This window comes from Montipora foliosa, chromosome 6, assembly GCF_036669935.1.
Source record: "Montipora foliosa isolate CH-2021 chromosome 6, ASM3666993v2, whole genome shotgun sequence".
NCBI lineage: Eukaryota > Metazoa > Cnidaria > Anthozoa > Scleractinia > Acroporidae > Montipora > Montipora foliosa.
Window position 1 is genome coordinate 54,389,359 of NC_090874.1, and position 12,738 is coordinate 54,402,096.

At 41.8% G+C, this 12,738-nt stretch overlaps 1 protein-coding gene across 1 annotated transcript; it reads right to left on the bottom strand.

Moving 5' to 3' along the window:
* Positions 1–1,505: 1,505 nt before the first annotated feature.
* LOC138006041 (contactin-associated protein-like 2) lies at positions 1,506–9,254 on the bottom strand. The gene is made up of 4 exons (XM_068852197.1): positions 8,961–9,254; positions 5,319–6,850; positions 3,697–4,850; positions 1,506–1,625 (listed from the first exon to the last, which is right to left on the bottom strand). The coding sequence occupies exons 1-4, from the start codon at positions 9,233–9,235 to the stop codon at positions 1,602–1,604; spliced, it is 2,985 nt and encodes a 994-aa protein (XP_068708298.1). The 5' UTR covers positions 9,236–9,254; the 3' UTR covers positions 1,506–1,601.
* Between the last annotated feature and the right edge of the window lie 3,484 nt (positions 9,255–12,738).

Here is a 12,738-nt window from a genome sequence, read left to right on the forward strand (position 1 = left end):
CGAAACAAGGATGCGAGATCCGGGAATCGAACTCTGGACCTCTTGCACCAAGGCCGCGCACTAACCGACTAGCGGACCTTCCGAAAAACTCTTTCCACTTGACCAAATCGTTGAGCACTCGTGGCGCGAATGCTAGGAGGCTTGGGTCGGGTTTGTGTGGGACACATGGAACTTTCGACATTTTTCAAATTCTTGTGAAATAGAAAGCGCCCGTTATCACCAACAGTTGCTAACTTAACCAAACTTAACTACCTGGGCTAATGATAATTGACGCATTCAGTTATTTTAACCCACTCACAACGCCAAGTGAACAAACGCACGCAAGTCACAATGGGCTTTGCTTCAGTCTCCGATTGGCTGATTTAATCACCAAGGGAAGCATAGAGAAATGCTAATCAAGACCATCGCACTTAGGGCCTCTTCGTATGAGCCCGGTTTCCGAGACCTCGCCTCACCCCTAAATCCTTTGTAAAAAAATTCGATGTGTTCATATGAGAGAGCGGGCTGGCTCGGTTGCCGAGATCTCTCTCGGTTTTTCCAACCGGGATCTCGGTAAGCGGGCTGGAAATTTTGCCATATGAATACTTCAGCCCGGTTACCGGGAGGAAAACAATACAATGCATTTTCGTCAGTAGAATGGACACTACCGAGTTTTTAATTCTCTTTTCTTCCATAATGAAGCTCGGAATGGTTTCATTTGATATAGTTGACAAGATTTAATTTATATTTTATCCATGCAAATAAGTCTTGCTTTCAACAAAGTCGCTAAAGAATTTAGATTATTGCAATCATAAAGTTACAGACGGTCTCACTTTTTGATGAATGAACAACCAACGCCAGAGTAAAATCTATGAACAGCTGGTTCCGTAATATTAGCTTATCCAATCAATGAACGAAGCGCATAAATTGATTTAGTCAATTTATTTTAATTGGTTTTAGTAATTTATTCTCGAAATAAAAAGAACTATGGTTTGGGAACTTGGGCCCATGAAAATGACGGTTAACTTCGGACAAATGCACAAATGTTCAACTCTCCTATATTCCAATCTTGAATAACACTTCAAGTTCAACAGTAAAAGTTGAAAAAAGCAGTGTTTAGTGGATTTAAAGGGAACGTCCACTCTTACTACAGAATAAATTTAAACCAAAGGAAATCATGTATACAAACAAATTTGTTCTAAAATTGTTTTTAAAACAGTGTTAATATCAAGAAAAGTGAATTTTAAAATTGCTTATATTCACTTTCAATTTTCGCGGGCGCAGCCATCTTGAAAAATTGTGACGCGACAATTATTCAAGATGGCGGCGCCCGCGAAATTTGAAAAAAAGGCGATTTTAAAACTTATTTGTTTCGGATACAAACACTTTCTTTGAAAATACTTTAGACTGGCTTGACTTTATTACGGTTATTTCCTGTGATTTAGAGTTATTTTTTGGTTCAAGACCTTAGAAAAGACAACTCGCGTGGGGCTCTCCTGCATTTATCGATAAAATTACAAAACGCAACGCAAAACATACAACCCTTCAATTTTAGATCCTCCTGTGAGCTATTCAAGATACTGATTTTTTTTGTGGCCACAACACAGCCTTTCCTTCTCTGGTCATGGCTTGCTATCATGATCATACTGCAGAAAGGAAGTACAAGGATTTAATTAGACAAATGAGAAAAGAGATCTGCGCACTTGGCTTTACAATTTAAGCTATTGTCTCTTTTTTAAACAACTGAAAAATTCATGTGACTCCAACGGGATTCGAATCCGTGACGCGGCCGATGCAATTCTCTAGCAACTGAGCTAGTTGGTAGCAGATCGATTTGCAGGGGCACCCAGCAACAAAGGTGTTTTGTCAAATATCTGTTCCGCAGTGGAAATTCAGCTGCAACTGACACGTTTTTAATGTTCATACTCAGGCTTTCGCTGACCAGGAAACTTTAAATATTTTTAGCATTTCAATCCGTGCTGGCTGGATGAGGACAGGAACTGGGGGAAGACTGGAGAAGAACATGTTATAATTCCGTGTCCAAGTACACTAAATGAAAAATCCACATACAATTCCCTATGCAAAACAATACTCAACGTCACTTGCCAACACTATGCATCAATACTAGTTACTTTATATAGTCTTACACGATCAATCGTAACTTAACGTTACTTCCAATCACAAGGTGTTATCCAACGTTGTTAGCCATTACTGTACGTAGATCGACATAACTCCACACCACTACCCGTTATTACACGTTACTAGCAGTTACTACTCGTCACTAGACGTTACTACACATCACTTGCCGTTATTACGCGTTACTTGTCGTTACTACTCGTCATTAGACCTTAGTACACATCACCAGCCGTTATTACACATAACTAGAAGTTAATACTAGTCACTAGACGTAAAATGACGTTGAGTACTGACGTTGAGTACTGTATTGCATAATGAATTTTAAGGGGATTTTTCATTTAGTGTACGTGGACACGGAATTATAACCAACTTGTTCACGAGAAACTTTCCGCTGGTTCGACTTATCGCATGTTAAGAAAAAAAAACTGTTTTGACCGGTTTGGAAAGCGGTTACTAGAGATTCACGAAGTTCTTTGATGGCTTGGAAACAATGACACAAAGTCGGCTGGCTGAGAGTTTCCTTCACTATCTAGCTGACGCAAAGTTCGCCCGAATCGTTCGGAGGTGAATAGCAAAGGATATCCGGCGTTTGAGTAGCCAATCAGCGGGCGCGTTCAACGCTATCCACTGTTACATACTAAAGATGATTATCTGGTTGCTTGGCTACGTGCGAAAGGAGTCCCTGGTTGACACTCAACTGGACATTCAAGCCAGGTGATATATGGGCGTGTTGGCCAGCCAAGCCACCGTGCAGTTTATTAAGCATTGGAATAGGTACAAAAGTATCCATACACCAATTCTAAAATAAAGAGACCCAGAGCCGGACACGAAAACCCCTGAAAACCGGCAGGTGGAAAAAAGCGGGCAACGTGTAGCCCCGACCAAGGCAATGGTGCGACCCGATGGGTTCTAGGGAATTCTAATTGAAAGACACGACTTACAATGTAAATGAACGCTATCATATAACGGAGGCATTAACCACTACATTAGATCGATAGGACAAAAAACGAAACAAGACTTGTGCACGCGGCGAAGGCTGACCGTAGAATGCCTCACTCGCTAAACGATCGCCAAATACAAACTACGATCACGTGGCACTCCAAGCGCCTGCCGCTCACAACCAGGCCTCTGCTACGTGACGGCAAAATATCAATTCATGTTAATCAGGATTATCACAAATTACATTTTGCAATCACGTAGTTTGAGGCACATGACATTGTCGAGCGTTCAGACCAGGAGGAAACTGCCTAAAAGGAATCGAGTTATATAAGCGTACTCCGAAATTTCCCAGGAGTTATTGTGTTCCACGGATAGAGCGTTTATAACCGGGGTACTGAGGTCGTAGGTTTATAGATCTAGTATGGGGCTCGAGCTATAATTTTAAGATGTCTTTTTGCCCGTTGCAAGGGTTTTTCCGCTGACGTGATTATTTTTATGATTAAGTTTAAAATGGTAGAAAAACAAGAGCATTAACTATCAAACACTTAATTACTAGCCCCACAGAAAACAGTGAGTTTTGTTGCCCGGAGACCCTCAGGGGTTTCCCTTGGAGCCAGTCAATAAGTGCTTATTAATCCATACCTTGTCATAGCGACCAAACGCACTTCCCGTTCTCACGTTGTAGACGCCAGCTTGAATTGATTGACGGTAATCAGACAAGTGGACCTCGCCGGATCGAGACCGCAGATGGAATTCTGGGAAACCAGCGTTCAGTTCATCTCCTCTTCTCGTGTTCGACTGTTTTCTCCTACAGAGACGCCGTCCACCGCAAATCCCGCGCCTTCTTTCCTTTATGAAACAAGCTAATGCAATTGTGGACATTATGGCAAAGACAGCCAGAATCACGAAAATCAGCAGTAATTGCCACGGAACTTGGACAACCACTCGTTCTTGAGAGTTTCCTTGTTGGGTGCCCGGGTAAGTGAAAACATCATTTGCGCGGCCTAACATGTCAGTTTTGTTCCCAACAACTAAACCAACAACGTTAGTATTACCGCGGAGATCGGAAGTGGTTTCTGTAAGCACTATTAACTTCGTACTTTTCTCTCCTGAGGTCGAAGATTCATGGACTGTCGTAGCGAGAACAAGCGTCTCTTTCGGCCGCGCTGTCGGAGTTTGAAAGCTTTCGACCGGAGTTACGAGATCAACCTTTGGAGGAGGGGTCGTCAAGTCGACCAAGGCACCAACTTCCTTCGTTGCAAACTGCACAAGCTGTGTGTTTTTGGACGGTGGATCTTCACTGACGCCGTTATCGCGAACGTCAGACGCGGGTTTAGTCCCTGAAAGAGCAATCGAATTTGTTGAAGATAAAGAAAGTGAAGACGAAGTAAATGCAGTTGTCGACGTTTTCTGGAGATTTACAGCAAGCGCCGGATTCCTTTTTGTCCGCGCATCGGATGAGCTTTTCGTTGCGAAGGGAAGGATTGAATCTGTAGAAGGTAAATATGGTGAAGGCGACGTCAATACCTGAAGATTTGTACCAAGAGCAGGCGTCATTTTTGTTCGTGGTGTATGACGCCCAAGGCTTTGAAGGGTCTTTGTGTTGACTGCACAACACGAGGTGCGGAAAAAGCGAGTTACTTTTCGATAAAAGCTCAGTGTCTCCTTGATATTAGAAAAATTTGTCAATGTGCCAAAACATTCCAGGGGTCCGACAGTGATTTCTGATTGGGTAGCAGTTGACTTTGGAAAAATCACCAGGGTAACTGGTAGGTTGGCCTTCTCCGTGACGTAACCTTTAAAGACAACAACGAAATCTAAGAATTAGGTCGCGTGACGTTAGGGTTGTTTTAGGTTATTATGTCCACCATTAGCAACCTCACTCAGTAGGAAATTAGCTAACAACAACTCAAGTTATACCTTCTTAGAAATAGATGGGGCTGAACAAACCCAACGTAGCTTTAATACGTGCAAGACGTACCCTGTGTATGTCTTCTAAATCAACATCGAAACTCTCTTGCGACGTTCAGATTTTATAGTGTTTTGAACTCTATTCCTGTTAAAGAAAATACCAAAAGTTCCTACGAAAAGCTATATAGCAAAAAGAAAAATCTTTTAACGAATGTAACAAAACTACTTTTTATTGATCTCAAGCTCTTTTAATATTAAGTACTTTGTGTCGACTATATTAAGGGATACATGAAGTACGTAGGCTCTTCAGCGACATGCTGCTGAACGATGCGCACCGCTAAATTACAGATTACCTTCATCCTCCCTCCAAGTCTTGTCTCCAATGTCACAGTTGCAAGGTAAGCTGGGATCTGCGCATGTTCCGTTCACTCCGCAAGCGCATTTGTTACTGCCTGCGGGCGCACCTGGCCAGTGGTCTGATATCACTGTGTCGTGCCCAAGTCCCATCCAACGCACTGTCGGATGGCCGGCTGGGAGGAGTTTAGAAGCATAACACTTGAATCGCACGAACTGGCGGCACCACTTACTTTGTGAAACCAAGCCTTTTATTTGTTTACGGGTGGCTGGGTACTTGTAATGATGATAATATTCTCTTTGCCCGATATAGTTGGCCTGGGAAACCTTTCGTGATGCAACTGCATCACTGTGACTGACAATAGTTACTGCGTCGTCTTGATCCGCTGTCGCGTTGCAACGGACAACAAAAGGTGCCACAGGACCCTCTCCGTCGGGGTCTACCTTACAGTGGGCTTCCTGAGCAAGGCCTAGATTCTTGTACTCTTGGCATGTCTTCCGATAAGTGGGCTTTTCACAAAAGGCTCCACCATGAAAGGTCCTTTCACAATTACAATTGACTCCACCCGTATTCACCTGAATACACTCGCCATGATTATGACAAGGATTTGGAAAACAGTTACTGCGAAGATCGCAACCACTGATCACTTTCAAATAATTGCTCCTTGATCGGCGCAAACCAACTATCTTGTCATCGACTCGTAAATCGCGTATACAACCCACAAAATCTCTTAAATCTGGCCCAGCGCGACCAATTATTAGGGGAGTGCGTGTTGCTCCAGCTTTCTTTAGCTCGGGATTAAAGTGAGCCAGCTTGGGCTGACTATCCACTTTCAGTATCGCCACAGATTCGTTAACAACGACAGCTAGATAATGCCAATTTCCGTCATTCCAACGCTTTCCTTTTTCCAACTTAATGACCTGGCCGTGCTTAACTATCCTAAACTTCAAAACCAAATTTCCTCCCACCAAATCGACACACATGAAAGGGCCACGCTCCCAAAACGCACCTTTCCACACCAAAGTACCCTTGGGAACATAGGTGCGGAAATACATCTTCACGTTGACCTGTATGTTACCCCTGGAATGAAACCTGAGATGGGCTCCAGGATGTGCAAAGGTTAGTAAAGCGATGTCAGCTTCTTGACAACCGCGTTTTGGGGATCCGTATTCTTGGTAACCTGTCGCCACGACCCCACCGTAGCGATCCTCTAAAATGGACGGAACATCGTCGAAAACATACATGAGGACATCTCTAATACATCCCTTAAAGTTCTGCGATGGCTTATATCCCCGTAGAAGCTCATGGGTTACCTTAGGCATCCCGCCAATGTAAGTGTACCCGGTGGCATCCAGTCGGCTGTGCCTTCTTTTCAGTATGACGTAGGACCTTTTACCTCGCACTTTGACACGTAGGTGTCGCCCCTTTAGATTCAAATGGATCTTGTGCCATTTATTATCCGCGAAACTGCTTTCAACCAACAGATCACCTTTTCGTTTGAGGTTGTTGTCACCAAGATTTACAAAGACCCTGTTGTAAAAATTCGGGAAAAAAGCCATAAAATAAAGCGACAATAAAAGCAAGATGACGCACGCTAACACCAACCCGGTGTGGCCAACACATCACGCATGCGCACAACCATTTCACCCGGTCAATAAGCAGCCATGGACAGCTGTTTGGGCCTTTTGGGTCTCATCAGAATGGCGTAGCTAACATACCAGGCGGGTGTGTTTAGCTTTAGCACCCCTTTAAGTGGCAGCTTCACATGCCATACATGTGGTAAGCTGGGTTGGGAGCAGCAAAACTGTTCTCCCAAAACAAGAGTGTGGGAAGGTCGATCACGTTAAGAGATCGGTGCATGCGTGATGTGTTGGCCACACCGGGTTGGTGTTAGCGTGTGTCATCTTGCTTTTATTGTTGTTATAAAATAAAGAACTGTATTGAGAGGGTAAACTTTAATAGACAAGCTAGAAAAGGTTGCAAATACAACACCCCTTCCTAAAAATAGTTTGCGACATTTAAACTACTTGTCACCATGCCACTCGCGGCCAAAGCACAACGTTACTCGCGCGCGTGTTCAAATAATCCCGCCAGTTATGCAGTATACATCACAATCATGATTAGCATGACAGGGGAATGCATCGTACACCCAAATGGGCGTGGTAACAGGCCTCGGATTTACCCTTCAAGAGGATGGGGGTCGGGGTAGGGGAGGGCAGAATCGGAGGGTTTATTAACTACAAATGGCCCTCAAATAAAAATTTCTCCCAGGAGAGGCGGGAACGCCAGCAGATTGAAAACAATTTGCCAGCACGATAAAAATATTTTCCCCAGCGACTTCCCAATACTTCTTTTTCGCAGCCAGCAGATACACACCTGCGGAACACCTCCGTTGGGTGCCCCTGGCATGACAAAAGTGCCATGTGCCAGCCTATTTGGGGAGTGGACGAAAATCTTCACATGTATGCCAAAAATCACTGATAAATTACGTATATCGGAAACGTAGTGCTAATGGTTTGTATAAATTGTTGCTGTGTATTTTCCACTTCGATGTCAATTCGAAACTTCGATGACAAATATAAAACTGAATAATAATTATTATTATTATTGAGAATGAATATGAAACTTTGAATAATAAATTTCAGTCAAACTCAGTAGTTTAATTAAATAAATGTTGCGTTCGAAATCAAGATTTGGAACTCAAATATTCCGATGTTGAATTTTGGCGGAGATATAAACGCCATAGGGGATATTTCGTCGCATTCTGGGTTCCTGACAAAGTCGCCGTCGTAGGATTTCGTTTAGTTGAGTCGCAAATATCAAATTGATATGTGGTTCATTTATGCCGTGTGAGTTTAAGTCCAATCAAGTGAAGCAAAAAGAGCTTTCTTGGTAACCCGCAAATTGGTTACGCTTTGAAAAGTTGCTCTTTATAATTAGGGACTACAGCTGGACAAAATACCAAAGCTGTAAATTTTTAACATATAGGGGTTATATCGCCTCCTACGACGATCTTGTTGTTATTACAATTATATGGAATATGGACTGTGACCAAAAAACTCTCAAACAATAAATTTTACTGCTAGTACGGGGATGTAAAAACTACAAAGGAACTGTTAGAGTTAATAACGAAGTTGTGATTGCCATAAAATAAAGCAGTAATTTACCCTGTCGCAAAAAGAAGGGAAAATTCAAGGGAAGCTTGTTTGCCTTTGACAGCTACAGATTGAGCCCAGCCAATTGGATATTTTGCTTTTTAAACAAGGAGGTTAGAACTAAAATACTATCCACGCACGAAATATTTGTGTGTTGCTACGATATCCAAGGGTATCGTAGAAAGCCAAAAGTAAGATTAGAAATTACACAAGGTGTTTACATCTTTCGTTGACCTTGCTAGATACATTTGTATCAATATCATGAAGAGGCAAATGGTTCCTTCAACTTTGTGAGTGTAGTTCTCGAGAGAGATCTACCCGGCAAATTATTAGTTTTAACTTTTCAATGCATTCTTAGACTATTTTCACCGTGATCCGGAAAATCTTAGAGGCGCATGCTGATGACAAATTAAAGCTACAAGTAGGCAGATCGCGCAGAAGCCACAACAAATACAATGGGTCTCACAAAACCTCAATTTTCTTACCTCAATTTTCCATGAATCAGATCAACGATCAAAAAGTCTGCCAGTACGTCCTTTCTCCCAATATATAGCAACACGCCGTCTGGATGAATAGTTTTAAAATCAAACTTGATCTTAACCTTGTCCTTTGCGCGAATTATCTTCCAGCGATATCCGCTTAACTTGTACGACACAAAATCATCCCCATCAAGCTTAAGCCCTACTTTCTCTGTACTAACTGTTTTAGAAACAACAAAAATTAGTTCAAATAAAGCCACTGTTAGTCTTATCCACTTCATACCGTCTAGAAATAACGCACCCTCGCCTCTCTGCGAGACTTCTATGTGATTGATAGCAAGGTAGACCACACCTCTTGATTCCGCAGAGACCGCGAAACATGGAATGACGGCAGCTCAGCTTACCTCACACGAAGTAATACAGGTTGTTTTCGGAAAGTGAACTAAGCATTCCTGTTTTTCGGAAATTTTCTTTTTTGGAATATCTTTTTGAATCTACCATATCAAGATTTAAAAGTAGAAAAACCGCAAAGGAATGGGATCCAATGTCAAATAATTTTCGGCAAATCCTACCTTGAAGGCTCATAGCAAAAGACTGTGCTATAAAAAAAGATTTAAGCATCAATTCTCGCTTGAAGTTACCTGGCAACGTGTTCATTTTTCGAATATTTGTTTGTAATCTTTTCCCGGTAATTTTCAGTCTGCGGGAAAGAAACAATCAAATTTATGGAAAACTGAAAACGCTGCAGAGATATTTCAAGCTAAAGATAGTGTAATCCTTTGTAACGAATACCTAAAATTTGTTGACATTGACTATCCATTCCTTTAAAACCCACCCGTCAAAATGACTGCTTAACCGTGATAGAAAGGTTTAATGAGATTTGTCCACAATGAAACTAGGAAAGGCTGGTTGACAGGAATCGTTCGTCTCTGTATTCACTTTTGGTCCGACTGGACAGTAAACTGGGTACAAGTCTTTTTTGAAAGCGAGGCGCTGCACACGTTGGCTCGCGCACGTTGTGTCAAATTTAACGTCATACATCACGTCAAACATTTTAAAAATGTGTCGTTATTTTACAACGTATTGCTTAGTATCGCGTAATTTCAGAGAGCTTGTCAGGAAAATTAGCACTAGGTCGATTCTGGATGAAAATGTTAAAGGCTTCCTGACAACAGTCTGAGGCTCGGCTTTATGCTGCATGTTACTGCCCGAATCAAACATTCACTGGACTTCCGGTAAGTTTAATCGACTTTTCTGAGTAACAAGTTTAAGATCAAAACCATTGTATCGGGTCGATTTCTCAACGGTTGCCACATATGACTTCACTTTTAAGGAGCAAGGAAGGATGATTCTTTAAAAAAGTCAGGTTGTCTGGCTTAACTAAATGAAAAGAGAAACGCGGCTTGCTTTAAGTTAGAGGTGATTTTCAAGAAACAGAACACTTTTTTTCCCGTCGACAGGGCTACCGTTTCTTTGCTTTCTTCTACACGGAGAAAACACACACACACATTCTCTCTCTATCTTACGCTGAAAAGACATGCTTGCATGTGACGGGTTATACAAGTTTAAAGTCAGCTGTGATGGCTGGATTCAGTTTTTCTCTTCATTCATATGCAGTGGGAGAAATCGAGGGAGGAAAAGACAATTATCAGCAGGCTCTATTTCTTTTTTGTCGCGGCATTTAGCATGGAGTTTTTACACACTTTGAAAAGAAGAATGAAAAGCAAACTTGTAGGACGTGTATAGCTCTGGAGGAAAAAACGGATTTTCAGATATAGCAAATGTGCAGCAAATGCATGACAAATGCTACGTTTGTGCACGTTTGCTTAAATTTGTTGAGAAGCAAACTTAAACATCACATTTTCCACAGTTTTTCTTCCCAAGGCAACGCTCGTAAATGCCACATTTGTCTTAAATTTGCTGTTGTAGGTAAAAGTAGGGATAACATGGTTTTTTTTTATATTTGGAGGGGTAGTAACTAAAATTTTGCAAGTACTTTCCCTGAAGTTGTAAAATTGATCAAACTGTCATCATTGCACCTTTTTACGAGGTGAGTAAAAGCGACCAAATATTAATTTTTGTACCTGTTTGCTCGGAATTGCAAACTGTTCAAACGACTTTTGCAGGGATTTGCTCAGAATAGCGATTGTGTCCAAATGTGTAGTTTTGCTCAAATTAGAAAATGTGTTCAAGCACTTATTTTTGTAGAGATTTGCTCGGGATACCAAATATAAGCAGAACACATTTTTTTTACATAATTACTCTGCACACCACAAGGAATACCCCACAAGACAATTGAATTTGTTTTGTCAAGGCTCACATACTGTACATGTATATGCAAACAAAATACAACTGAGTGACAAGCAAAAAGTGAGAAAGTTTTGTCTACCGTGTCATAGGAAATAGTTACATATATCCTTCCACAAGCAATTTGATTTGCAGTGGCAAGGTTTGGTACAATACAGCTGAATATACAGTTATTGTGACACTGTCTTTCTTGTATTCTGATTGGTGATTGGTATGGCTTGGTATAAAAGGCTTCAGATACTGAACATGTGACATTGTTTGGGCATGAGACACCAGTGCAGGTATGTATACAGGTGACAGGGAGTAGCCACAGAGTACCTGGCCCTCACTATTATATGTTCTTTTAGCAGTATCGTTTGAAGAACGAGGTAGATAAAAATAAGTGGCAAATAACGGGCCGGGTATGATGGACTTCAGCTATGACAAGGGAAATAGTAAAAAAACAAAACATACTAGGGACACACCAGAAGTGATTGAGGTGACTGCCACTTTCTATAGCCAGCTACCCTAGACTTCATACCCACTGTCTCCACTACAACCCCCCCCTCCCTTCATCCTGCTACCGCCTAACCACCCCATGGTATCTATCTACTATAGCCCCACTACCCCATGGTACAGATCCATGGTATCTTCTATAGCCCCACCACCCCATGCCAGAGGCTCATTGTATCTTCTATAGCTCCATCACCCCATGTCAGAGGCCCATGGTATCTTTTAATATCCCCACCACCCCATGCCTGCGGTCCATGGTATCCTCTATATCCCTATAGCCCCACCGCCCCATGCCAGGGGCCCATGGTATCTTCTATAGCCCCCACCACCCCACGCCAGGGACCATGGTATCTCTCTCTATATCCCTCTCCCCCCTCCCCTTCTCTTATCTAAATTGATATAAAATGAAACTGATGTAAATGTGAGACTCCTTTCTAAAAATAGAAAGATAAACGCAAAAGTCTCCTGAAGGATATATTGTATAGGGAGGCCCCTACTCATGGGCTTCAAATTACATAGCGCGGGAAAGGGCTTATTATTTGGCCAATCACATAAAAGGAATTTATAAGTAACGACAGCTTACGTTCAACATAAGGGACGAAACGTTTCCTAAGGCAGAGGGTTTTGTGCGAACAAAGAAAATAGCAGCGTTAAAAACAGCTGTAAAAAGGAAAGGAAAGAAAAACCAAAGTGAAAAGATAAAAAAAAAGTTCTTGCATGGTAGCTCTTTCATCTCAGTTAATAAAAGGTGGCCGATCACAGTTTTCGCGCATGCTCTTGCTAACACAACATTTTTATTTGCTCAATGCTACCGCTATCTTCACCGTTTTTCCTCATAATTGAAAAAAGTGTTTTGATTGTTTTATTCTTTAATGAGAAATGTATGATAGAAAAGGTAACGATGCAAAGAACTCCGCAATTCGCAGATTTTTCTTTGTTATCGAAAGAACCCAGCTAAATGCAGCGCATGCGTAGTAAGCTAAAA

Excerpts from the sequence above, each read along its gene's own strand:
- LOC138006041 (XM_068852197.1), bottom strand. The coding sequence starts at position 9,235 with ATGAAGTGGATAAGACTAACAGTGGCTTTATTTGAACTAATTTTTGTT. Across the intron at positions 6,851-8,960 it reads CTGATTCATGGAAAATTGAG|GGTCTTTGTAAATCTTGGTG; the intron begins GTAAGAAAATTG and ends TTTTTACAACAG. Across the intron at positions 4,851-5,318 it reads GACTTGGAGGGAGGATGAAG|GTTACGTCACGGAGAAGGCC; the intron begins GTAATCTGTAAT and ends TTGTCTTTAAAG.